The sequence below is a fragment of the Ovis canadensis genome, chromosome X, assembly GCF_042477335.2.
Source record: "Ovis canadensis isolate MfBH-ARS-UI-01 breed Bighorn chromosome X, ARS-UI_OviCan_v2, whole genome shotgun sequence".
In the NCBI taxonomy this organism is placed as follows: Eukaryota; Metazoa; Chordata; class Mammalia; order Artiodactyla; family Bovidae; genus Ovis; species Ovis canadensis.
In genome coordinates this window covers 81570261-81598148 of record NC_091727.1, presented here as the reverse complement: position 1 = coordinate 81598148, position 27888 = coordinate 81570261, and the positions used below count along the sequence as shown (strand labels likewise).

The 27888-nt window shown below is 53.9% G+C and overlaps 1 protein-coding gene across 2 annotated transcripts; it reads right to left on the bottom strand.

The window, feature by feature from the left end:
• Window positions 1-37: 37 nt before the first annotated feature.
• Window positions 38-27888, bottom strand: PDZD4 (PDZ domain containing 4). 2 transcript variants are annotated; one of them, XM_070290459.1, is made up of 8 exons: window positions 27322-27888; window positions 5815-6068; window positions 4757-4847; window positions 4226-4324; window positions 3752-3814; window positions 3228-3329; window positions 2931-3041; window positions 38-2737 (listed from the first exon to the last, which is right to left on the bottom strand). In XM_070290459.1, exons 1-8 carry the CDS (start codon window positions 27379-27381, stop codon window positions 1172-1174), a joined length of 2346 nt encoding a protein of 781 aa, XP_070146560.1. In that variant the 5' UTR covers window positions 27382-27888; the 3' UTR covers window positions 38-1171. The 2 variants fall into 2 exon arrangements, with proteins under 2 accessions (XP_070146560.1, XP_070146561.1); XM_070290460.1 differs by lacking the exon at window positions 27322-27888 and adding an exon at window positions 26788-26903.

Here is a 27888-nt window from a genome sequence, read left to right as displayed (position 1 = left end):
CCCCATTGCTGGAGAATGAATACCAGGAGACCAGGAGTCACCCTCAAAAGGCAGCTTGCTTTATTCTTATGACGTCAGCAGGGGGTAGGGATGGGTAGCCTGTCTGCCTCCCATCTGAGGCCCTCTTAACTGCAGAAGGGTCCTGAGGCCAGCTCTTACTGATACACAGGTCCCTGAGGGGGGCCCCGTCCAGACTGGCAAAGTGAGGTGCAAGGGCATCTGCTCCCCAGTCCGCCCAGCTGGCAGCACCTGCCTGTTGCTCAGTGCCTGGGTGCTCCCTAGCTCCATATGGGTCTCGTCACCAGGGTCTTCTGCTGCAACTCAGGGGACTTGGCTTCTTTTTGGACCCCTCCTGCCACTCAGGAGAGAAGGCAAGCTCCAGGGGCGTCTGACACAGCCTGGGCTCGCTGATGTCTTGGATGGAGACTGCCCCTTCCGTCCCCACGGCCACCAGGGAAGGAGGGTGAGCCTGGCAAGCCACACCTACACTCCCTGTCCCCACACCTCGGACAGGAGGCCCCCTGCAAAGCTGCTTCCCCTTCTTGCCTTCATCTCCCCACCTTCCCTCCCACCCCAAAACCGCCCCCCTCCCGTCCCTTCTTCCCCCCACCCCCTCCTTCCCAGCCATCACTTGGGGATTCCACCTTGGTCAGGCTGCCTGAAGGAGCTGCCAGGCTCCAGAGCAGGTCCACAAAACAAAAGAAACAAACCAAAACAATTAGCAAGCACAGAAAAGGGAAAGAGCCACAAAAAATCAGGGTTGCCTCTGTCTACAAATAATGGACATTCTCTTGTGCTTAGGACAGTCTTCTTTGCCTCTCCTTTTCAGCAGACTTCCCTGTCCCCAAGTAGCCACTCTATAGGGAAGTACATGTGTGTGTGCGTACATGTGCCTGGGTTCATGTCTCTCACACACACACACACACACACACACACCCCTTACGGCTGAAGGGAGGCAGATACAGGTCTGTCCCCAGGCCAACTGTGGATGTGGTCACTCTCCTTGGGGAGAAGGAAGTTGCTGATGAGGAGAGGCATCCCTTCTCTGCGGGGGCTTCTGTCTGGGTAGCAAAGTCCCACGCTCACACAGACACAGGCTAGATGCTAAGCAAGGGCGGGAGACAGGGATCTGGCCAGGTCGCTAGACCGCGCCCGGGAGCACAGAGGGTGCTCACACGGTGGTGACCGAGAGCAGAGGGTTGTAGACCCGCTTGCCGTCAGCCGAACGCGTGCCATGGGCCAGCATCTCCTGGATGGTGATCCAGTTGTCCAGGATCTTCTTGTTTCGTTTCTTCATGGTCTTGCGGTGGCTCAGGGCGATGATGTTGAGCTCAGCCTTGCTGTCTCCGTTCTGCTGCTCCCGCAGGCACTCCAGCCGGCTCTGCATCATGAACTCGCGCCGCTTCCGCTGCTCCCGGGCCCGGATCAGGTGCTGCTTCCGCTCTTCCTTGCTCCAGTAGCGGCCCATCTTCATCTCGCTCACCGCATCATCATCGGTCGTCATGCCACTGCGCTCCTCGCGGATCTTCAGGGCCCGGGCTTTCAGGAGGCGGTCACGCACCGGTCGCTTGGCCACGTAGCGGGTCCCATCACTGCGCACCTTGACCTTCCACTCCATGCGGGGCGCTTCGGGGGCCACAGCCGCGGCCCCCCCACCCACCCGGGGGCCGGCGGCCACACTCAAGGGGCCGGGGCCCAGATCTTCAAGGCCGCGTGGGGCAGCCAGCTGCAGGCAGCTGTGGTAGTGCTCGCCCTCCTGGCCCGGGCTGCGGTGGCGCCGCGACAGGTAGGGGCTGCCTTCAGGGCCCACACGCTCCAGGGCCACCCCTGTCTTGGGGCCGTGGCGGACCCGCTCTTCAGCCGAGTGCTGTCTCCGGCCCACGTCGGGATCCCGGGAGAGGGATCGGAACTTGGCGGGGCTCCCCGGGGGAGGGGGGGCAGCAGCCTTGGGCTGGGTGACGCCAAGGGCTCCCGAGGAGGTCCGGTTGAGGTTGGAGTTGCCCACCGCTGCGGCTGCCCGCCGCAGGGGGCTCTCAGGCAGGGGCTCGGCCAGTAGTGGGGTGCTGCGGCAGCTCTCGCCCGTGTTGTAGGCGCTGGTGCTGTCCTTGTCTGACTTCTCCGGCAGCTCGGAGATGTCAGACAGCTCGTGCTTCTTGGGCTCGCCAGCCGCCAGGTCGTACAGGCTCTCCTCCTCCAGCAGCCAGGCCTTCATGCAGCGCTCCCGCAGCTGCTGCATCTTTTGCGCCCGCAAGATGTTGCGGCACTTGAACTCCAGGTGCCGCAGCTCCTCCTCCAGCACTGCCAGCTCATGGCCGGCACTCTCATTGCGGTTGACATCCAGGGCACCGTGGCTGGCCGCAGCCCGGGGGAAAGGCAGGCCCAGTGGGTTGCCATTCTCCAGGTGACATTTGATCTCCAACAGCTCACGGTAGCGCTCGTACTCCTCATCTGTGAGGCCTGGCACGTCACCGCCGCCCAGCCCTGCGCCCTCGGCCAGCAGGGAGTCCATGCTAAAGTGGAAGTCACGGCTCTGTAGGGCATCCCCTTGCAGGCCAAATTTGCGCAAGGGCCCAGGTGTGTTGGCAGTGCTCAGGGGCTCGTCCCCCAGCAGGTCGTGCTCGGAGCTCTCCTCATTGCGGGTGCTCTCATCTGTCCGGCCCACCCCACTGTCCAGCTCCTGGCTGTTGTGCAGGCCTGGGCCCACCTCGGGGGCCCCTTTTTCCTCTTCGTGTCCAAGCTGGGGCGGCAAGAGGAGTCCCGCTCAGTGAGGGCCCCATCGGGTGGGAGGGTGGGGTTGGGGGGGATGTCACCAGGGGGTGGGGATTACAAGGGCTTCTTTAGGGTCTGCTCCATCTCCTACAGCCCCCCCCCAAGCCCCTCCTCCTTCTGCCCTCCGGCACCCGCTTCCCCACCCGGCCCCCCTTCCTCACCTGCTGGGCCGGGGGGGATTTCAGCTTCCTCGCCCGCAGGTCGTCCTCATTCTCAGAGCCAAAGTCATCCAGGAAGTCGTCCCGGTCGCTGTCCTTCCAGCGCTTTGCCAGCTGCAGAGACAGGCCTGTGCTGTCCCCATGGCCTCAAGGACCACCCCAGAGCCCCCCTCTTTCATCAGAGGCCAGAGAGGGCAATGGGCCCTGGAATCACACCCCCCCGCCCCTCATCAGTGCTAGAAAGCCTGAACCCTAACCCAGGGTCAGGGGCCCAGGACACCTGAGTGAGCACACACCCACCTGGCTCTCGGGCCGGGCCACCAGCAGAGAGATGTTGGTGTTCTCCTCCTGACTTAGGATGGCCACCGCTTCCTCCCGATTCTGGACATCCACGCCGTTTATCTGCAGCAGGCCAGGGACCATCAGCGGAGATCCTGGGGCTGGCTCAGGGGCAGGCCCCAGTTGAGCTACAGGGGTCCCCCTCCCCCAGAGCTGCAAAGCAAGTGCCCTAGGCCAGGACGGGCTCTTGGAGTCTGGCAAGATAGAGGCAAGTGGAAGATGCCATGGACAGAGACCACCTGGCCCACCCAAGAGCACGTGTGCTCAGAGACACACGTGGAGTGGGAGACCTGCTCACGTCGGGGGCACAGAGGGACAGGCTAACAAGGGGCCTGCCATGCCAACAGGTCCCATGGGCACACAGGAGCCAGGGGCGTGGTTGTACAGCAGGGAGGTGAGTCCTAGCCTGGTTTCAGGCACGGGGGTGGGGGGTTGCCCGGCCTCAGTCTAGGCTCTTAGTGGGAGAGCCTGTCCCCCAACCTCACCTGGATGATACGGTCTCCCTCACGGATCCGGCCATCTTTGGCTGCAATGCTGTTGGGATTCACCTGCAAGGCACGAGCATCAATGGGGCCTTGGCCCCCTCCACTAAGGTGCCCATTTGGTAGGAAGGGGCAGTCTTGCCTCGGGGCAACCCCACAAGCGAACAGGGGGCTGACTTTCTGAGCACAGCAGACAGGTGAGGAGAAGGATCCCTGTGATTGCTGGGAAGGGCTCTTTCACTACAAGACTGGGGCCTGTGGGGAGGACCAGCTGACTGCACACACACACGGAAGCCATGGGCTGCCCTGGCCTCACTGACCGGCAGCCTCCCTGTGGTGCTAAGGGGGCTCCTCCTGGGCAGCCTTAGAGCCCCAGGGGGCCCTGGGCCCTCCTGGGTGCTGCTGCACAGCGAGGCCACTGCACAGGGAGGCTGTGTGGAGCCCTCAAGAAGACTCCTGCCCCTCCCAGCTTCATACCTCTCCCACGTAGATGCCCAGGTCCTCCTCCTCATCTGTGCGGTAGCAGACCATCAGGCCCAGCTTGTCCCGGTGGCTACTTTTATACAGCTCTACCTCCTGCAGTGGGGGATGAAGAAACAGACAATGAGAAGCCACGGGGGGGTCGGGGGGTGGGAGGGGGCAGCCTCAGCTCAGCCCTGACCCCAGGACTGTGTCACATTAGTTGGGCTCCCAAGGCTCTCTCTTACCATCCCAAACGGCACACAGGTCCCGTGGTCTCCCCTACCCCAGGAAACACCCAGGACACACACACACAGAGGACACATGGGACTCATGGGATAGACACAGGCACGAGACACAGACTCAGCAACACAGACCAAGCAAGGGATCTCACACGTGCCCTGCCCAACTCAGCCCAACTTGGCCCTTGGGCCCGAGTAAAAAGCCACGCACAGGACAGGACTGTGAGGTCTGGCCACCTGGGGGCAGCGCGAGCCAGGCCCGAGCTGGGCGGCCAACAGCTATCCCAGGGCTGGCCGCCCGTCTCACCTCGTACTCCAGCTCATCCATCCGGTCTGCCTCTTGCGGGCCGCCCTCCATGAACTCCGCTGGGTCATAATACTCATGACTGATGGGGGGGCTGCCCAGGAGAAGCAGGGCATCAGATGGCAGCCCAGCTACCTCTTCTATACCCCTCCTCCTGTGCTACACACACCCAGGCAGAGACCAGGAATATGTCTTGAACAGGATTGCGAGGTCATCTGCACCGAGGACCCAGGTGTGCCTAAGCTCTCCTCACCCTGCCCTGGACCATCCTGTCCTGACCCCCAGCTCGATGCCTCTCACCATGCCAGTCAGCAGGCACCCCTCTCAGCTGGCACTGGACCCACTCACGCAGTGCCCCCAAGAGTTATCCAGGCCCTGGAGGATGGCTGGGCAGCGGAGCAGGACCCAGCCTCCATCCAGAGGCAGCCCTCCTGGCCCCGAGGCGAAGCCTGGCCACTGCCATCCCTGGGTCTGCCTCTCTGCAGAGGAGGGGACCACAGGACCACCTCCCTGCTGCCCGGAAGACTCTAGTGAGACGAGTCAGCGCTCACACGGTCATGAGCCATCAGGCCCGGAGGAGAGGCCCTTCTTCCAAGCGGGCCAAAGAATAAAGTCGAAGGGATGGAGAAAGCTGAAAGCAGGAAGAGGAATGGAACAGACAAAGATGCAAGAAGATTCGAGGGGTGATGCTGGCAGAGAAGAGAGAATGGAGGAGGAATAGCTGAGGACCCCAACCTTCTGGCAACAAGGTCCCAGGATGATCCTCCCATGGCCCTGGGGGTAGATACAATGGGGAGCCTGCGTGTCAGACCCCCCGGGCCCAAAACCAGCTGGCCTCCAGCCAGAGGCTAGAAGCCCAGAGATTCCTGAGCCCTGGGGTGTAACAGTCAGTTCTGCAGGCCAAGGAGCCTGCTTTCTGCCATAGAGGGCACCCAGTCGGGGTTTCCCCGCCATGCCCAGAGCTACAACAACATAGCAGCTCTGGGTAGCCTGGGATGGCCACCCGGGGTGGCGTGCCCTCTCTGGAGGCAAGGCCTGGGGCCCTCCTGAGGGCGACTCACAGCTCAGATGGGACGAACGGTTCCAGGATGACCATGGGCGGGGTGGGTGGGCGCAGCTTGCCCAGTGCCATAATATGCTCGAAGGTGATGTCCGTCTGAGTGCCACTGTCCACCAGCTGCAAGTCGTGGCAGGAGCCATCCCCCCGGAGGCGGGGACTGCGTCTCAGCACCTGGATCACCAGGGGCTCCTTGGAGGCACGCAGGGCCTCCAGGGTCTGCTCCTGAGACAGCTTGGAGAGCTCCTTCCCGTTCACCTGTGGCAGAGACATGCCCCGGTGAGGACACGCCGGGGCCCTGCTGACCCCGGCCCCCTCCACCACCGCACTGAGCCATCTGGGGATGGCAGGGCCACACCTCGAGGGCTGGGGAGCCTCGCCTAGAGTCCTACTGGGCCACCCTCCTGCTCCTTCGAGCATCCGAGTTGGGAGGGAGACCTTGACTGCCTTCTGCAACAGAAGTCAGTCCACAAACGGGTTCAGATGCCAGGGCCATGAAGAACAAAGAGGCTTGAAGGACTGGATCTCCATCCTCAAGGCAGCCAAGGCTTGCCACAGAGAAAAGGATGCCACACACCCGAGCCCAAGAGAGGGGCTGAGGAAGTTGCCCTGATAAGACCACGGTTTTCCCAGTCTTCAATTGTGACCGTGTTCCCCCAAGTTGGGCATCTCCAGGAATGAGGGTTTTCACCAAGATGGCCAGTATAGTTGCAAATTCATGGTTTCAGGGCTGTCAAGAACAGCCCAGCCCCTGAGTGTCGTTCCAGGAAAGTACAGAGTCCTAAGGACCCCTGGACAGCCGGTGGCTCCTCTGAGTCATGGAACCCAGATAGTCATCTTGTAGCTACCTGGGTATGTCCTTTGTAGACAGCAATTTCAGGAAATTTTTCCCTCTCTCCCCAATCTTTCCATAGTCGGGAAAGATTTTTTAATCAGGTTCGTCTAATTATCGAATAAATAACTTTACTGTAGAACATTTGAAAAAGACTTAATCCTAAAGAAGAAAACAGAAATCACCCACCGTCTCAGGGATGTAAAAGCTGTGATTGTTGGCATATCTCCTCCTTGGTCATTTCCCACTTTGTGACTACAGGCAGCCTATGCATGGACCATCCACTCTGTGTTGGTTTGGTCTATAACTAATGGTTCTCAATCAGAAAGAAGGTTGCAGAGACACCTTTTATTTGTACATTCTGTACCTATTATCTATGTATGTCTTTGTATAATCTAGGCGGTGATAGAGAACATTTCCAGAAGAGGAATTATTGGATCAAAGAGTATCAAGGAAACAGATATTAGTTGTAGAATGTGATCAGCACAGCCCTAGAGGATCAAGAGAGCCAGGGAGGTTGCAGTTATAAACGGAGGAGGGAAGGGAGGTGCATGGGAGAAAAGGACCAGCTGTTGTGTATGTGAGGGGGTGTGTGAAGGCCGGTCTGGCTAAGGCTGGGGGCCAAGGGAATGGGCAGACTGGCCTTGAAGCCCTTAGCAGAGCCAAAAGGGTCAGGGAATGTTTGAGGCATCCATTAATGCACATCCAGTATCGACCTCTCAATGGTACAAGCGTACAACTAAATGAATGATCTTAAAAACAAAGGCCATGAATCCTCCAAACTCATGGCTTTCTAACTACTATATTTTCCAGTTATCTAGCCCCTTAGGGTTCCTTCAGTCTAGTGTGTCTGGAAGGACACCCCACAGGATGGTGGGTGGCTGTGCGTCTCTTCCCAACCCAGAGATCAGTGATGCCGGGGTGGTGGTCATGGTGGGAATATTCACACCACGGAAATCGACAAACACTCCCAACCAGGGTTTTTCAGAACATTAACTGATGCCCCATTGCCCTTAAGTCCAGAAGGGGACGTGTGGAGCTGTTGCGCTGAGGATTTTCGGAAGGAGGCGTATTTCACATTTTCATGGTGTGCAGTGGGATGCTCAGGTGATGCTGAGAAACAAGGATGTACTTCTCCCTGGAAACGGTACCCAGCCACAACTTTGCTACGGAAAACGGGTCCAGGCAGTGGGAGGAGAGACCTGGGTGGGCTGGGATGTCAAGAGAGGGATGGGCACATACGCGCAGATCCAGGCCACCCCTGTGACAACCCTGCAGCCATCTGATCCTTGACCCATGTGGTACTGGGCAGAAGCAGAGCTCTGGGTGCAGAGGCTTAGAATTCCGGGGCCGCTCCTGCCACGAGTGCCTGGGGCGCCTTCAACCTCCTCTCCTCCTCAGCCATCCTGTTGAGCCCCCAGAGCTAATAAAGGGCAGGAACAGGGCAGGACAAGTAAGATGCGAGCCCCTCCCAAGGAGGGTGAGGGCTACGGACAAGATGGCGACATTCAGGGCAAGGATCAAAGGAGTATTCTGCACTTCTCATGCTCCCTCATCCTTCAGCCATGAAAAAGAGAAAGGTGTGTGCACGGGCCAAGCCACCATTCAAATGTCCCTGCTCCTGTCTGGACAGGTGTGAACCGAAGCCAGCCCATCAGAGTCCCCCACAAGGTAAGATCACAGTCTACACCCGCCAGAGGCACGCCCCACCTCCTTGGCTGGCTGCCACTGCTCCAAACCCAGACCAAGCCAATTCAAAATGGACCCAAGTCCTAAATGGACTGAGCTTTAAAACTAGCTTGGATGAGTGAGAAAAGTGGTTTTATGGTGCTGACATAGAGAAGCAATTTTTTCTTTCTCTTTTGGCCAGGCCTCACGACTTGTGGAATATTAGTTCCCTGACCAGGGATCAGACCAGGGACTGAATGTGAGCCATGGCAGCGAAAGTACCCAGGCCTAACCACCAGACAGCAAGGGAATCGCCTGAAAATAAAACATGGGCGAACAAGAATGGAAAAAGGTATCACTCTGACTGTGTTAAACTATAAGACTTCTGGATAACAAAAGACATCATAAATACAGTTAGGACAGGCACAGAACGGACACCAGATTATCCAGAATAAAGAACTCCTACAGAACAATGCCAACAAAGGTCCGTCTAGTCAAGGATATGGTTTTTCCAGGAGTCGTGTATGGATGTGAGAGTCGGACTATAAAGAAAGCTGAGTGCCAAAGAATGGATGCTTTTGAACTGTGGTGTTGGAAAAGACTCTTGACAGTCCCTTGGACTGCAAGATCCAAGCAGTCAATCCTAAAGGAAATCAGTCCTGAATATTCATTGGAAGGACTGATGTTGAAGCTGAAACTCCAAAACTTTGACCACTTGATGCAAAGAGCTGACTCATTGGAAAAGACCCTGATGCTGGGGAAGATTGAAGGCGGGAGAAGGGGATGACAGAGGATGAGATGGTTAGATTGGTATCACTGACTTGATGGACATGAGTCTGGGTAAACTCCAGGAGCTGGTGATGGACAGGAAGGCCTGGCGTGCTACAGTCCATGGGATCACAGAGAGTCAGACAGGACTGAGCGACTGGACTGAACTGAACTGAACTAAACAGGACACTGGAAAAATCCAGAACTCAATAGGGAAGCAGGGATTCTAGGAAAAGGGACCCTGAACCCTTTTGAGGAGGGTTGAGGAGATGCCCCTTCAGAACACTGGGATGTAAATACCAGAAAGAGTGCAGATCTGCCATTGGTAGAATGGATCCAAAAATTGTGGTATATTTGTACATGTGGTTTGTGGCAATACACATGCTTATGAACATCACAGATAGGAGGAAATGTACCTCTGGGTGACAAACCTGAATCCCCCTGGACAGGGGAGGGGAGGGATGGGTCAGGGATGGGAAGAACACTAAGACCCACAAGGCCCACCTCAAGGTTGGATGGCAGTACACACGCAATACTCGAGAAACAATCCAGAACACATCCACGTGGATGGACAGCTGCCGTCACCTATTAGGATGTGGAAGGGGTGAGACTTGGGGCGCAGAGGTTTCTGGCCCAGGTGTTGTGTCCTGGGTGAATCCTTTAGCCTCCCCCGTTTCCTCATCTGTCAGGTGGATGTCTCTTAGTGCCCATTTTCCAGGACCAGCCAAAAAGCACTCAGAGCAGAACGTGGCACGACTATCCATTCACCCAGACATGCCCACCACGGTTGGTATCTCCAGCTGGTGAGGGGCAGGGAACAGAGTATATATAGTAGGGGCTGGGGGTGTGTGGATGGTGGGTACCCCTGGGATGGGGGGAGAAGGTGGGGCTTTGGCTGAATTGGAGGGGATTCCGGGGTGGCAGCTGTGGACGGGGTGGAGATGGTCTTGGCACTCCAGCCAAGCTTTTTCATTTGCTGGGCCTCTGTGGCGCCTTCTCTCCCTCCAACGCCCTTCTTTCTTGCTTCGCGGACACCTACATTCACTTAAAGCGAAATGCCCTGTTGTGCCCCTTCCAAGCCCAAGAGTCACGCCAGGCCTGGCAACCACCCCCTCCCAGGGAGAATGCCAAGCAGACGGTTTCAGGGTGACTCGCCTTCCATCAGGTTCTGGAGGCTACCCGTGGGCCTTGCCTCCCAGCGTGGGATGTCAAAGGCTCAGGGTGCGTGTCAGCGGGCCCAAGGACCGATGGCACAACCCTGGCTGAGGAGAAGTGCTCCAAGTGGCCCTCAGCGCTGTACCCATGTCTGTCTCCCAGGCAGAGCTGGGGCACCCGGCTCCTGCTTAGACCCAGAAGCAATCCCCAGTCGGGGGCGCTCTGTGTGGGCCTGAGCTGTTTCACCCCCGAACACAAGATGGTTAACTTGCTGGAGGAATCTTGATAACTACAAGGAACCTTGCTAATGTTCATCATATCCTTTTATCCAGTATATTTCTTATAAATAATAGATCCTAAAATGATCAGAATTTATATTACATGAATGATAAGGATATTCAGAACAGAGCAGCATTCATTATTTTTTATATTGTGCGAAAATACAGCAAACGTCAAATTTACCATTTTAACCATTTCAGGTGTACAACTCAGTGGCATTTCATGCCTCTGAACGGTCATGTAACCATCACATCTATATAATTCCAGGACATTTTCAGCCCCTAAAAGGAGACCCCCTACCCATTCTCTCCAAATTCACCCCGCCCTGGCACTCACCAATCTTTCTTTCTTGCAACTGCCTCTAGACATTTCCTAAGTGGAATTCTAGAACAGGTGGTCCAGTATGTCTGGCAGTTTTCCACAAAATGTTTTCTAGGTCCACCCATATGACAGCAGACATCAGTACTTCATTTCTTTTATGGGTAATACTGCAGCCTGTTCCAGAAAACTGCACTGAGTGAATAAATCGGTCATCCCTCAACACACGTTGGTTTGTTTCTACATTTTGGCAATTGTGAATCACACTACGGTGAACATTTGTCTCCAAGGGTTCAAGACCCTGCTTTCAAATATTTGGGGCCATATGGTCATTCTATATTTAATGTATGGAGGTACCAGCATTATTTCTAATGCCAAAAACTTTACAGTAGTCTTTAGTACAAGTATCTGCCTCATGGAAATGTACAGCTGCCCTACCAGAGTTTTCTAACAAGCGTTTCTCAAAAAAGATACAAAATGACATGAATTCTGATGACTATCATGTAAAATGTATGTTTAAGGTAAAAGACTGCAAAGTAATATATAGAAACATTGTTCCAGGGAAATGAAGATCTGAGAATTTGCTTTCTTCCCAACTTTATATACCATGGCTAAATTGTTTTTTGAAAAACTGTTTATGGACTTCAAAAAGATAGCATTGCTGGACAAGTCTCATAATAAACTATCAAGCACCTGCTGGGAGAGCTCAGTGTGAGCCCAGTTTCGAGAGCTGATGGGGTACAGGTGGGAAGGGAGGTATGAGTCCACAGGCGCATCATAGTGCCACAAGTATGCAGCTTGGAGAGTGAACGGGGCTGTGAAAACTATTTGGAATGGGCGCCCCTGATATATATATTCATTGGTACCTGCGTCAGTATTATTACACAATCCTTTCTTTAAAGACTGGAAGGAAATTCATGAAAATGGAAGAATGTCAGCGTTGGGGCTTTCCTCATAGCTCAGTTGGTAAAGAATCTGCCTGCACTGCGGGAGACCTGGGTTTGATCCCTGGGTCGGGAAGATCCCCTGGAGAAGGGAAAGGCTACCCGCTCCAGTGTTCTTGGGCTTCCCTGGTGGCTCAGCTGGTAAAGAATCTGCCTGCAAGGTGGGAGACCTGGGTTGGATCCCTGGGTTAGGAAGATCCCCGGGAGAAGGGAAAGGCTACCCACTCCAGTATTCTGACCTGGAGAATTCCATGGACTGTATAGTCCATGGGGTCACAAAGAGTGGGACACAACTGAGCGACTCTCCCAGCAGTGGCTGGTTATCTCTGGAAGCTAGTATTTCTAGCTGACTTTCGTCCTTTGTTCTTTATAGCATTTTCTCCCGTAAACATTACTTAGCTACCTAGAGAAAACAGACAAGAACAATCTAGCCTGTGCCCTGCTCTGAGTTTTTTCCTGAGGCCCCAGGCCCCTGGGCAGCCCTGGCCCGGGGCAGGGGGAGGGGTGCAGCCTTTCTGCTCAGGCCCCTTGGGAGCAGTGGTGATGAAGTCACATCAGACTTCACATCCAGATCTGAGCTGGGGAAGCGCAGGGGAGGCACGCTCTTGCCCAGGTGTCCCTAAAACAGAAGGGGCAGCTCCCAGGACCTTGGATCCCCTGAGTGGATCACAGTGCCCACCCCAGGGAACACCAGGAAGCTGGTTCTGGAAGGCTAGAGAAGGGCCTTGTCATGGGGCTGTCAATTAGTCTCAGGCCTAGGGCAGGACTGAGCAGGCTCCCTCCCACCCTCCATTTATTTCCCCCATGTGCACCCCACCACCGGCTCTAGGGCTGCATTTGCAGAAGGGGTTTTCTGTGGGCGGCCAAGGAATGGGCCCCGCGCTCCCCCAGCCCCATGTCTGTGCCCCAGGGGTGGGAGCACACTGACCCACGAGGCACCAGTCAGAGAGGGGGGAGAAGACAGCAGGCCCCCAAGTCTGCCTTCAGAGGGGGGCCCTGCCTACCCCAGCCCCTCAAAGTAAGCCAGGCCCTGGGGTGGGACCCCTCTGACAACCGGCAGCTGGGAAAGGGGTGAGGGTGGGAGGAATAGGGGAGAGGAGACGCAGTTGGCATAAAGCTGGCGCAGGGACTGGCCCAACCCAAGCTCCAAAGGCTAAGTGGTAGACAGTCATGGTGGGCAGGGGAATACCCTTCTAACAATCCAGGGTGTTAGGGAAATTAGCAAGGAAGGGGAGGTCCCCCCTCACCCCCCGGTTCAGGCATCAGAGGCTGAACCAGGGGAGAGAGTCTGGGTGCCTGGGTCACTGCCCACCGCTCCCGCACTGAGTGGGGCCCCAGGGGGTGAGGACAAGGATTCCAGGCACAAGGTCCTGCTGTGCTGTCTCCACAGGGCTTCTCTGGGAATCAGAGGGATTAGAAGGAGGGCGGTAAGGGAGGGCGTGAAGCTGCAGGAATGTCAATGGAGAACAGTGGATGTGGAAAACTCTCTAGAGCTGCCATATAATCCAGTGTAACCACAAGAATGGAAAACAGGCACCCTAACAAAAGCTTGTACACAAATGCTCATATCAGCACTATTTTTTTGTTTTTTGGCCTCGTGGCGCAGCTTGTGGGGATCTTAGTTCCATGACTAGGGATTGAACCTGGGCCCCAGCAGTGAAAGCACTGAGTCCTAACCACTGCAATGCTAGGGAAATTCCCAGCAGCATTTTTCTAAATAGGCAGAATTTGGAAGCCTCCTCCATGTCCACCAGCAGATGGATAAGCATAATGGGGGAACATCCACCCGGCAGATCATTCCACCATATAAAGGAGCTAAGTCCTGATACATGCTAATAATACAACATGGATGAATAGAGCCCAGCAGCCCAGCCAAGTGAAAGAAGGCAGGCACAGAAGGCCACATGCTGTATGATTCCAGAATAGGCAAACCCATCGGGACAGAAAGTCAAGGAGTGCAAAGAGAGAATGGGGAGAGCCTGCATAATGGTAGGAAGTTCCCTTTGGGAGTGACCACCATGTTCTGGAACTAGGTGGTGGTGACAATGACACCACATTGAAAGTACTCAAATGTCACTAATGGGAAACTTTATGACATACATCGTCGCCCACAATAAAAAATTAAAACTGCTCCCTGAACCCACAGAGACCACAGGCACCCTCACAGAGATGCGGGGAGAGGTAGGACTTGGGGAACTGGTTTTACTCAATGCAGATCATTTTTTAAAAAATAAGTTTTTTAATTTGTTAATTTTTGGCTGTGCTGGGTCTTTGTTGTTGTGAGAGCTTTTCTCCAGTTGCAGCAAGCCAGTGCTACTCTCGAATTGCCATGCACAGGCTTCTCATTGAGGTGGCTTCTCTTGGCACATGGGCTCAGTTGCTGCACAGCATGTGGGATCTTCCCAGACCAGGGCTTGAACCACGACTCCTGCACTGGCAGGCAGATTCTTCACCACTGAGCCCCCAGGGAAGCCCCAATGCAAATCTTGATCTCTGCTTTGAAGTTCCTGAGACTTGCAGATATCCCCTACTCCACCTACATGCATCTCCAACTAAGCCACCAAACCAAGTGTCATATGACCATTGTTGTTGAATTCAAGTAGGGATTGACTGTTGACTTAAAATGCTGAAGTAAAGTCACTCAGTCATGTCCGATTCTTTGCGACCCCATGGACTATAGCCTACCAGGTTCCTCTGTCCATGGGATTTTCCAGGCAAGAGTACTGGAGTGGATGGCCATTTCTTTCTCCAGGAGATCTTCCTGACTCAGTGATCGAACCCAGGTCTCCTGCATTGTAGGCAGACACTTTACCATCTGAGCTACCAGGGAAGTGTATAAATGCTGAGATGGAGGTATATAAGCCAGGGATTGAGTGAAGGCAGAGATAAGAGGCCCATGGAGGACCCAAAGGCACCTTGACATTGAGCAGTTGCAGATAAAGATACAGAGCTTAATCACCCAGAGAGAAGGAAAGTGAAGAAGGGAAGCTGGGCAAGACAGTGTACCAAGGAGGGGAGGTTGGATGGGATCAGGATGCAGAAGGACCCTCTAGGTTGGTTAAAAGAGGGCAGTCGGGGAGAGCGGCACCCAGCCGGCCTGTATAGACTCAGCCTTTGGAAGCTTTTGCAGAGAATGGGGTGGAAGGGGCTTGAGGGTGTGGGAGAGCCCTAGGTTTGGTTTCTACCAGGACAGATGCATGAGAGCATTTGAATGCTTGTTGGGAAAGGTAGGTTCAGAAGACGAAAATTTTTTCAATGCCAAAAAACAGTGAGGGACAGACCTGGAAAAGGTAGGGAGTATATGGGGGGGGGCGAGAATCGAGGGAAACACGTGGTGGGGGGCAGGGGGCAAGAGGGAGGCAAATGGCGGTGGAGCAGCAGAAGGGACATCGGTTTCCGGTGGGACATGGTGGGGATATGAGGGCAACAAGAGGACACAGGAGCAAGGGGTCAGGGAACAGCAACGCAGATAGCTCGGCGACGCAGTCGGGATCAAGGAGGGGCCTGATCAGCTAAGCCGGAGGCACTGCCCCACCCTCCGCCCGCGGCGAGGCGGCGGCGGCCCGGGAGGGGGCGGGGCCGAGGCAGCAGAGGGCGGGGCCCGGGCGCGCTCGCCCCGCCCCCCGGGCACCGAGCCGCAGACAAAGAGCGCGCCGCTGCGGCGACGCGAGCGAGGCTGGGCCGCCCAGCCGGCCCGGTCCCCCGCGCTCAGGCCGGGTCTCTCCCGCGCTTCGTGGCCCGATCGACTGCCCCTACCCCTCCGGTCCCCCGCCCCCGCCCCCAACCTTGGTGGATCTCCGGCCCGGCTCTAGGGGGCTGGGGGCTTCAGGTGGAAGGCCCTCAGCATCCGTCCCAGATGCTCTGATTTGAGAATCTCTGAGCCGGGCGAAGAGGGTAGTCAGAGAAAAGAACCCTGGCCCGGATGACTGGGGGTCCCACAGGCCCCGCAGGCCCCTGGAAGGTCTGGGGAACGCCCCTTTCAGCCAGGGTCAGGAGAGGAGGAGGGGGTTAACGCCATAATTCGACGGGCGCCCACGGCTGGATTGCCTCTCCCAACCCCAATCTGCAGATTAGGGAAACCGAGGCCAGGCAGAACAGAAACCAAAGTTAGCCTCTGCCCTGGCGCCCAGTCCCACTGGCTAGCTCAGCTCTGCTGTCGCCAGTGTCCAGGAACACCGTGGATGCAGCTGGGTGTCTGGCTCCGCGGGACCCAGAAAGGAGATGCCCAGAGCAGTGCAGGCTCTTTTCAGGGGCCCAGAAAGAAGTCCTCATTCATGCCTTCCCATCTCTGGAGCTGGAAAATTGTCAACTCACAGGGCCATCAGCACATCGGTCCATGGCATCTGCCCAGGGACGTCTGCATGCCGCTTACTCAGATCCAACGCACCTGCTCCCTCCTGTCTCAACACACACATTCCCAAGCAAAAAGCTGCACCAAGCTTCCCCTCCTGGGAAATCGACACCCTAATGTGCTCAGGGATTGAACACTGACGCAATCATCGCTCCAATTATACTGTTAATGCTCTTATAACCTTTTTTTTCCCCCAGATCCAGGACCCAATCAAGGATCACACACCTGGTTCTTAGTTCTCTGAAAGTGAAAGCGTTGGTCACTCAGTTCAGTCCAGTTCAGTTCACTCAGTGTGTCTGACACTTTGAGATCCCATGGACTGCAATACCTCCCTGTCCATCACCAACGCTCAAACTCATATCCATCAAGTCAGTGATGCCATCCAACCATCTCATCCTCTGTCATCCCTCTCCCCCTGCCTGCAATCTTCCCCAGCATCAGGGTCTTTTCCAATGAGTCAGGTCCTCACATCAGGTGGCCAAACTATTGGAGTTTCAGCTTCAGCATCAGTCCTTCCAATGAATATTCAGGGTTGATTTCCTTTACTGGTTTGATCTCCTTGCTGTCCAGCGAACTCGAGTCTTTTCCAGCACCACAGTTCAAAAGCACCAATTCTTCAGTGTCCTCAGCCTTCTTTATAGCATCAGTCCTTCCAATAAATATTCAGGACTGATTTCCTTTAGGATGGACTGGTTTGATCTCCTTGCAGTCCAAGGGACTCTCAAGAGTCTTCTCCAACACCACAGTTCAAAATCGTCTCTCACTGTTTTCCATTGTTTCCCCATCTATTTGCCATGAAGTGACGGGATTGATACGATGATTTTCGTTTTTTGAATGTTGAGTTTTAAGCCTGCTTTTTCACTCACCTTTCACTTTCATCAAGAGGCTCTTTAGCTCTTTGCTTTCTGCCATAGGGTGGTGTCATCTGCATATCTGAGGTTATTGATATTTCTCCCGGCAATCTTGATTCCAGCTTGTGCTTCATCCAGCCCAGCATTTCTCATGATGAACTCTGCATGTTAAATAAGCAGGGTGACAATATACAGCCTTGTCATACTCCTTTCCCAATTTGGAACCAGTGCGTTGTTCCATGTCCGGTTCTAACTGTTCCTTCTTCACCTGCATACAGATTTCTCAGGAGGCAGGTAAGGTGGTCTGGTATTCCCATCTCTTGAAGAATTTTCCACAGTTTGTTGTGATCCACACAGTCCAAGGCTTTAGAGTAGTCAATGAAGCAGAAATAGGTGCTTTTCTGGACCTCTCTTGGCTTTTCTATGATCCAACGGATGTTGGCAATTTGTTCTCTGGTTCCTCTGCCTTTTCTAAATCCAGCTAAACATCTGGAAGTTCATGGTTCAAATACTGTTGAGGCCTGGCTTGGAGAATTTTGAACATTATTTTGCTAATGTGTGAGACAAGTGCAATTGTGCAGTAGTTTGAACATTCTCTGACATTGCTTTTCTTTAGGATTGGAATGAACAATGGACTAGTTCTGTGGCCACTGCTGAGTGTTCCAAATTTGCTGGCATGTTGAGTGCAACACTTTCACAGCATCATCTTTTAGGATTTGAATTCCTAAAATTCCACCTAGAATTCCACCACCTCCATTAGCGTTGTTCTTAATAATGCTTCTTAAGGCCCACTTGACCTCTCACTCCAGGATGTCTGGCTCTAAGTGAGTGAAGTGAAGTTGCTCAGTCATGTCCAACTCTTTGCGACCCCATAGACTGCAGCATGCCAGGCTCCTCTGTCCGTGGGATTTTCCAGGCAATAGTACTGGAGTGGATTGCCATTTCCTTCTCCAGGGGATCTTCCCAACCCAGGGCTTGAACCCAGGTCTCCCACATTGTAGACAGACGCTTTACCCTCTGAGCCACCAGGGAAGTCCGTAAGTGAGTGATCACACCATTGTGGTTATCTGGGTCATTAAGATCTTTTTTGTATAGTTCTTCTATGTATTCTTGCCACCTCTTCTTAATATCTTCTGCTTCTATTAGGTCCTTCCCTCATAGCTCAGTTGGTAAAGAATCCGCCTGCAAGGCAGGAGACTGGTTCGATGCCAGGGTCAGGAAGATCTGCTGGAGAAGAGATAGGCTACCCACTCCAGTATTCTTGGGCTTTCCTTGTGGCTCAACTGGTAAAGAATCTGCCTGCAATGCAGGAGACCTGGGTTCAATCCCTGGGTTGGGACGATCCCTTAGAGAAGGGAAAGGCTACCCACTCCAGTATTCTGGCCTGAAGAATTCCATGGAGCCATGGAATTCCATATAGCCACGGGGTCACAAAGAGTCAGACACACTGAGCAACTTTCACTTTCCACTTTCTGTTAGGTCCATACCATGTCTGTCTTTTATTGTGCCCATCTTTGCATGAAATTTTTCCTTGGTATCTCTAATTTTCATAGAGATTTCTAGTCTTTCCCATTCTATTGTTTTCCTCTATTTCTTTGCATTGACCACCGAGGAAGGCTTTCTTAGCTCTCCTTGCTATTCTTTGGAACTCTGCATTCAGGTGGATATATCTTTCCTTTTCTCCTTTGCCATTTGCTTCTCTTCTTTTCTCAGCTATTTGTAAGGCCTCCTCAGACAACCATTTTGCCTTTTTGCATTTCTTTTTCTTGGGGATGGTTTTGATCATTGCCTCCTGTACATTACAAACCTCCGTCCATAGTTCTTCAGACACTCTGTCTATCAGATCTAATCCCTTGAATCTATTTGTCACTTCCTCTTCCACTGCTCAATTGTGTCTGACTCTTTGCCACCCCATGAACCCGTCAAGCTCCTCTGTCCATGGGATTTTCCAAACAAGAATACTGGAGCGGGTTGCCATGCCTTTCTTCAAGGGATCGTCCTGACCCAGTGATCAAACCCATGTCTCTTATGTCTCCTACCCTGGCAGGTAGGTTCTTTTACCACTAGGGGCACCTGGGAAGTCTCTTAGGTCTCCAGTCTCCTGTAATCTACAACAACCCATGCACTGAAAAATAACTTTCATGACACTGACCTCTTGGAAGAGTCCAGGGCACTGGCCTCACAGCAAGTCCCAGGGTCTGGATTCGCCTCCTTTCTTGTTGGTTAGATTCAGCTTAGGCCTTCTGAGGAGAGCGGCCACCCAGGGCAGGCTGTGTCCCTCCCCATGCAGTGTGAGGGAACCTCAGTTTGATCACTCAGTCTCTCCCTGGTAAAGCTGCCTTCTCCCTTCCTAAAGCACAAGTCATCTGGGTGATATCTTGAGACCCAGGGACTCTTTTCCTCAACAACTTTCATCTCATGGTTTGACCACCCAAGGATGCTCCCCAGCTGGATCAGTTCAACTGGATGAATTGCACTGGTGGCTGCAAAATGCCTTCATTTGTTAGAATTCTAGCAGGGAAACAGCACTACATGCCAACATGTGACTGACCCAGTTGAGGCTGCCTGGACAAGCTATACCATCCACCCCTAAAACTCTACCCACCCTTTCTACCCAGGGGCAGGATCGGAGAGAATGAAGCATGCAGGAAGTCTTCATCTCAACGGATCCTTTAGTATTGGGATGGTGTGTGTATCTGGGTTCCCATGTGAGCTACCTGTGGGTTATTGGTAAGGATGTGGGTGATGTGAAGAGGCTCAGTTAGCTGCACGTAGCCTGGAAGAGCAGATTATGTCCCTTGGGGGCCCCACATGGACAATCATCCCTGGAAATTGATTTGATAGATATGAGCTGAGGCCTCCTCCCTTTTATTTGTAATAAACTCACTTGCTAGGTGATACTGATGGAATTTGTGGGTTCACGGATTGATCCAAAGTCCCGCTCGAGGTCCTCACTGCTCAGAGTGTAGGCTAAGACCAGCAGCACGGATATCCATCCCCTGGGAGCATGTGAGTAATACCAGGCTCCACCCTGGACCTGCTGAAGCAGATTCTGCATTTTAACAAGGGCCTCAGGGTAGTCGTGCTGGCCCAGAGCGCCCCTTTGAGGAACCGGAACTTGCAGGCACCTGAAAGGGATTCAGACCACAGGCAAGGGCTTCACAGGGTCTCTCCTCCACCCAAGCCCTCCCCAAAGGGTGGGTGGTGCCCAGCCAGGGGCAAGCTGAAATCTGACCCAGCAGCCCTGAACCTCCTGCTTTTCCAGGGATGAGCAGGCCTCTCAGGCACCTCTCAAGCCCTGCCTGGAGAGAGGCTGGGAGTGAGGGATGCCCCACTGAAGTCACGATGGACAAGCAAAGCAAAGCACTCCCTAAGGTCATCCTTGGTTGTGTGCTCACAGCTTCCCAGGCACCCGTGGATGACAAAGGAAAACCTCCTCCCACCTACGTACCTCTGGGCTAACCTGGTTGGCCCAAAGGCAAAGGCCATGTCTTGCAGTAATCCAAATAATATTCTTCATAAAGACTGAAATATTCTTTTCATTCAAATGAAGCCTTCCTCAGTGATCAATGCAAAATGAAAAGATTCCCTTTATTTCCAGCTCTGAACCCCAGCTTCTGGGTCTTTCTTCTTTTGGCATGGCTCATGTGCAGAAGGACTCTGTACCTCCATCTCAGTATCTGTCCAGTGCCTGATTCATCTCATACGTTCTACTTCACAACTCAAGGCCCGTCTGGTTTTGTACCCCACCCTGTGGGATCTTAGTTCCGGGACCAGGGACTCTGGTCCCGAACACACTGCCTTGGAAGGCGGAGTCTTAACTGCCGGGAGGGCCAGGTAAGTCCCTCCCCCTTCTTTCCTGTTAGGAAAACTCTCACAATACTATCAGACATTCTTCTGTCACTGGACATTGTGACAGGTCCATGAGGAAGGCCTTCTCCATCCACTTTCCACTCCTTAGTGCCTGATCAGATGTCCACAACCCTTTGCCCACCCAGATGAGATTCCAGGGGACCAAATGCCCTGCTGATTTCTCAATGGCAGTGATGCCAGGAGGCAGGCCCTCTGTATTCCCATGTGGCACATGTAGAAGCTGAGGAACCAAGTCAGGGAGCCATTCAGTACCTCCACACATTGTATTCCCTGGAAGGGGCCCTGAAGGAGAAGGTAAGAAAGACTTACTTGGCCCTACCAGGGGCCCCTGCTGAGCTAAGCGCTCCCAAGTGCTTTTGGTAAGAGAAGTGCTTTTGGTAAGAGAAGTGCTTTTGGTAAGCGTATGTGTTGTTGTCCAGTTGCTAAGTCGTGTCTGACTTTCAACCCTATGGACTGCAGCCCGCCAGGCTTGTCTGTCCTCTACTATCTCCTGGAGTTGGCTCAAACTCATGTTAAATTGAGTCAGTGATGCCATCCAGCCATCTCATCCTCTGCCGCCCGCTTCTCCTTTTGCCTTCTTTTTAAAGCCTTACCGGAGTATAACTGCCATATGATCAGCTGCACGTATTTAGAGCATACAGTTTGAAAAGTTTTGATATCAGGGGCATGTGTACATCTGTAAAGTCATCGCCACAACCAACAGAGTGACCATCTCCATCATACCCAAAAGGGTCCTTCCACCCCTTCCACCATCCCTGCAAATACTGACCTGCCTGCCCCTCACCTGCTTTTGGTTTGTTTGTTTGTTTTTGAGGCCAGCTTGCAGCATCTCAGTCCCCTGACCAGGGACTGAACCTGGGCCACCACAGTCAAAGCTCCAAATCCTAACCACTAGGCCTTCCCTCGGAAAAGGCAATGGCACCCCACTCCAGTACTCTTGCCTGGAAAATCCCATGGATGGAGGAGCCTGGTAGGCTGCAGTCCATGGGGTCGCACAGAGTCGGACACGACTGAAGTGACTTAGCAGCAGCAGCAGCAGGTCTTCCCTACTGGCTGCAATGTATGAGACCCAGGTTCAATTCCTGGGTCAGGAAGATCCCCTGGAGAAGGAGATGGCAACCCACTCCCAGTATTCTTACCTGGAAGATTCTGTGGACAGAAGACCTTGCCGGGGCTGCAGTCCATGGCGTGTCAAAGAGTCAGATACAACTGAGTGACTTAACACTTTCCCTTTCAGGCCACCAGGGCCCCCCCGCACTACCACCATCTGCTTTCTGTCACTATAGTTTGCCTTTCTAGAATTTTCTATCAATGGCTCAGACAGATCCAGGACAAAGGGTCATGGTGTCAGACAGAGAGAAGGACACAGGCCCAGCAAGCAGGGACACCAGGAATGGCTCTTGAAGGCGCTTTGGTGTCTCAGTGTATGGTGACCAGACTATCGTCCTTTCTACCCTTTGTGACCTGGCTTCTTCCTCTTCCTAACAACCTGCACGACCCAGCCCCCCACTAAGGGTCATTTCCAGATTTTCCAAGCTCTCCCTATGCCCCCAGGCCCCCAGCATCCACAGCTGGTTAAATATCATTGGAAGACAAGACTGAGACAACAGAAATGGAACTGGGGTTCTGACAGGCTGCACTTCTGACATACCTGTGATAGACCACATCAGAAGAACCCAGGGCCAAAAACCACAGGATCATCTCAGTGGCTACAGAAAAACCATTCAACAAACTTTAACAACCCTCCATGATAAAAACACTCAAACTAGGAATAGAAGGGAATTTCCTCCACCTGGTAAAGAACATCTATGACAAACCCGCAGCTAACTTCATACTCATGGGACAAAGACTGGAAGCCTCCCCACTTAGATCAGGAACAACGCAAGAATGCCCACTGGCCACTTCCATTCAACATTACACTGGAGGTGCTAGCCAGAGCAAGTAGGCAAGAAAAAGAAAGGCAAGAGACGGGACTTCCTTGGCCGTCCAGTGGTTAAGACTCATCCAGTGGTTAAGACTCGGTGCTTCCACTCCACAGGGTAGGGGTTCGATCCCTAGTTGATCCAGGAACTGCAAGGCTCCACCAAAAAAAGAAATGAAAGGCATACAGATTGGAAAGGAAGGAAAACTATCTCTACTTATATATAGGAAATCCTGAGGAATCCACTCAAAACAACTATTCCGGCTAATAAATGGGTTTAATAAGGTTGCAAGATACATGATCAATACAAAAAACTGAATTGTATTTCTATACAGTGGCAATAAGAAAAATGAAAAGGAAATTAAGAAAACAACTCTTACAATAGCATCATAAAGAATAAAGTATTCAGGAATACATTTAATGAAAGTACAAAACATTGGCAAAAGTAATTGAAAACCTGGGGAATTCCCCAGTGGTCCAGTGGTTTGGACTCTGTGCTTTCACTGCCAAGGGCCCAGGTTCAATCCCTAGTCAGGGAACTAAGATTTCACAAGTGGGATAAAAAGACATCCCATGTTCATGGGTAATACTCCCCCAAATTCAATGTAATACTCAATACAATTTCAATATCTATTCAATGCAATAGTCAATATGAATTCAACCCAATTCCTACAAAATCACAGCTGGCTTTTCAGAAAGTGACAAACTGATTCGAAAATTCATATGGAAATCCAGGTGACCCGGAACAGACACAACAATCTTGAAGAGTACAAAGTTGGAAGACCCACACTTCAAAATTTATTTACAAAGCTCTAGTAAAAGCTGTGGTGAAGGCATAAAGATAGACATTTCTCCAGAAAAGATAAGCAAATACTCAATAGTACAGGAAGGATACTCATCAGGAAATGCATTTGAAAAGCATTTAGCATAATAGGTTGGCTCTAATCTAAAACGTGTGTTGGAGAGGCTGTGAAGAAATTAGGATCCTCTTACACTGCTGGTGAGAATGTAAAATGATGTAGGCTTTGTGGAAAAGAGTTCAGCAGTTCTCAAAATAATAATCATAATTACCATATGATCCAGCAAATGCATTTCTGGGTATTTACCCGAAAGAATTGCAAGCAGGGACTCAAACAGGTATTTGTACACTCATGTGCACAGGATGACTGTTCACACTAGCCAAAAGGTGGCAGTAAGTCAGATGTCCATCACTGGGTGATGATAAATATTATGTGGTATATAGCCACACAATGGAATATTATTGAGTAATAAAAAGAAATTTCGAACCGAGAACATGCTACAATGTGGAAGAACCTTAAAAACATGATAAAAAAGCTGGATAACAAAAGATCAGGTATCATACAGTTCCTAAAATGAAACTGGTTCCATTGAAATGAAATGTCTGGAACAGGCAAGTCCATAAAGACAAGTAGACTAGTGGTTGCCAGAGCCTAGGAGCTACTGGCACGAATGGGGTCATGACTGCTAATGGGTTTAATGTTTCTTTTTAAAGTGATGAAAATGGTCTGGAATTGGTGATGGTTGCACAATTCTGAATATACTAAAAACCACTCAACTGTACATGTTGCAAGGGTATGTGGATTATACATCAATATAGCTCTGTATGTGTGCATTTTTTTAAAATACCTGTGAATCATTTGGAGAAAAGGGTCTGAAATCAAGGCTAGAATAGAGACTTGAGACTTCTTAACCTGGGAGTCAGAGGCCTCTGGGGACCTAGGAAAGAGCCTCAGGGCATAAGGAAGCCACATGGCAAGTGGTGTAAGTGTCTGTGCGTGTCTGGGCTGCTCTGTGTCCTGGTGGGGTTCCTTATTTTGGTAAGATGCTGGGGCCACAGGAACGTATGGACAAGCCATGGAGAAGCATCTCTGAAACTGGGAAGCACCAGAATTTAAGAGGCGGGTAAGCTGGGGTCCTGGAAGCTGGTCTTCTGGACAAAAACTTTCTTCCCTCTGAAAAGAGGTTCAAGCCAGGAGACGCTCCCTGATAGCTCATCTGGGATAGCTAATTGCTTTCCCTCCTCTCTAGATTTTTTACAATTCAAATTCTCTTTGATTTTCCTTTGAAAGGACAGTTTCTTTTCTAAAAAAAAAATGCACCCATACTGTGTAACACAGGGCACTCCACTCTGTACTCTGTAATGATCTATATGGAAATAGAATCTAAAAAAGAGTAGACGTAAGTATAAGTAATTCACTTTGCTGTACAGCAGAAACACAATAATATAAATCAACTATAGCGCAGTAAAAATTAAAAGATCAATGTAAAGATGTAAAAGGTAAAAATCAAACCACAACCAGTCTCCGATTCTGTCCAAACTTCTGTGGGAGCTTTAAAAGGGATCAACGTCCCCAGGGCCTGGTCGGTGAGGGCTTGCAAAGACTAGTAAAGGAAAAGGACCCATCTCCTGGGGGAGCTGGTCACTTAGGGCTTGGGGGTCTCCCTCCAGGAGAAAACCCTGGCCCAGGATTTCCCTGTCCAGGTTCACCTCAAGCCTTCCTCCAACAGGGAGCCTCCCTGAAGGCTGACCCAGCCAGACCTGAGGACGCCCACTCCTGCCCTGGGGAATCCAGAAGATCACAGCAGCATCCTCTCCCAAGCTTGGCTGGCTCAACTCAGGCCTGCAGCGTGGGGCAGGTTGCCTTCCACTTTCCACACATCCCCATGGGGTTGGCCCTTAATGAAGTGCTACTACCATCAAGAGCCAACTCAAGAGCTTTGAATTTGCTTGCCGTTTGATGGAATGATTGCAAGAAAAGGCAACCGTGAAGATGGGATGGCATGGCCTCATCGACCAACCACCTACCCCCCCCCCAACTTCCCTCCCCTCAGCCTTGGTGCAGACCACTGGGATTCCACAGGACCGACTGGTCTAGTGACCCCAACCTGGGTCATCCCCCAACCGGACTGCATGAGGAGGAAATAGAAATAACCAGACCAAAATTTCCAAACAGCCGGAAGGAGAGATGAAACCAAGCACGGGGCTGGGGTTGTGGGGTGGGGGGGCGACCCCTGAGATTCCACCCTACGGCCTCCTCTAGTGATCCCAACCTGGGTCATTCTCGAACCCGATTGCAGGAGGGGAAATGGTAATAGCCAAGCCAAGATTTCCAAACACCTGGAAGGACAGATGAAACTAACCACGGGGCTGTGTAGGGGGGAGGCGGGGCGGGTAGGGGGGGCTGAAGCAGAAAGAAGGCGGAGAGCCACGAGCCAGGAAAGCAGAAGGCCTGCGCGTCCACAGAGACCGGCCTGGGACAGGCGGGGAGGAGCGCCACCAGGCTGGTGCAAGATTCCGCGTCCGGCCCGCCGCCAGCTTCTACCCCCGTGGGCCCAAGGACCTACACTCCCACCACACACTCAGCGCTCCCGCGTCCTCCCCCGTCTCCCCCGCGCCACCGCCAATGCCTGCAGGTTCCCCGACTTTTCTAAGGAGACCGCCTTCTCCCAGCCAGCACCTCTTCGACCTGCACGTGCGCCCGGTCCGGACCAACAAACCCAGAGTAGAAACGTATACCTGGGTGCGCCCGGTCTGCCCCTGGGTCCAGATCCTCCCCCACCTCTGACCTTGAACTCCCTCCACAGAGCCCGGGGGACGTCTCAGAGCAAGCCATCCAGGACACGTCTCTAGACGGTTCTCAGGGCTCACAGAGAAAGTACACACACACGGGGTGGCAGGAGTCTCCGCGCACACACAGACGGGGCACAAGCACGCACTCACGAAGTCACGCCACGCACAGGCAAAGGAGCACGGCTCCGGGTCCGAGAGCGCGACCTGGAGTCTCTCATCTCTCTGGGCGTCGAGCACTGCCCGGTCCACACCCCCACCCACCGCCCAAAGGCCCTGCGGGGCACAGGGCGGGCCGGGAACCGACGGCCGCGGGCTGCCCTTCTAGCAAACCCGGCGACGGCCGCTCACCCGAGGCCCCGAAGGCCTGGGAGCCCACCGTTGGCTTGGGCAGGGCCGGAGCGGAGAGGGGTTGCTGGGGGAGGTACCTGATCGCGCCGGCTGGGTGTCGGCGGGGTCCTGGGGCCCCGGTACCCCTGGCCCAAGGGGACCGCGATTTGCCCCCGCCTCCCGGCGCTCCGTGAGTGCCCACCTCCCTTCCCCAGCCCCGGGGCCAGCGGGGCCAGCGAGATCAGGGAAACACAGGCCGTTGCTATGCAACCCCCGTCCCGCGCCGGCGCCGGCGGCAACGCGTTGCCCGGCTCCGGGTTCCTGGGTGCTCGCGCAGAGGACCCGGGCTCAGCCCAACTTCCCGACCCGGACCGATTGGGATCCAGGGCTCGCCTCGCAATCAATCGAGCGCCTCAGGGATGCGTCCCATACCCCGATCCCCACGCAGGGACTCCCATCCGCCCCCACATCTGTGCCTGGTTCCCACGGACACCAACACCCGCCGCCCCAGAGACGGAGGACGAAAATGCTTCCGTAACCTTCTCCACTCCGGGCCCTCCGGCCCCTCCATCGGGCCCTCCCCCCCAGGTGACGCCCCCCCGCCCCTCGCCCCCGCGGCCGGGCAGCCCTACCTGCAGCATCACTTTGTACTGCTCCTCCGGCTTCTGGACCACGCACATATTACATCCCATGGTGCCGGCCACCGAGGGGAGGAGGCGGCCACGGGAAAATGCCTTTCACTGACCCGATCGCGGGACCTCGGGCCCCGGGCCGGGGCCGGGGGCCATAGCCTAGCTCGGGGGCGGGCCGCCTAGCGGGGGAGGGGGGCACGCCCCCGGGGTGGGGGCAGCTCCACGCCCCTCCGGTTAACCCTTAGCTGTCCGCGGCCCGGCGCGGGCATGCTCCCTCGCACCCCGCCAGGAAAAAAAAAAAAAAAGGGTAGCGGGGGATGGGCGGGCGCGCCGGGCGTTGCTTGGCTACCGCCCCCCCCCCGCGAAGGCGCGGGGGCGCGCCAGGCCGCTGGGGGCCGTCAGGGGCCGCGGGCCGAAACCCTCCCAGCCCGCGGGCTCCGTGGCTCCCGCAGCCGCCTCCGGCTCCCACCCATGGCCACCCGCCCCGGGAGCCCGGCCCTCGCGCCGCGTCCGGGCCCGCCGACTCGGGGTAGCGGCGGCCACCCCGCTCGCAGCCAGGGCTCCCCC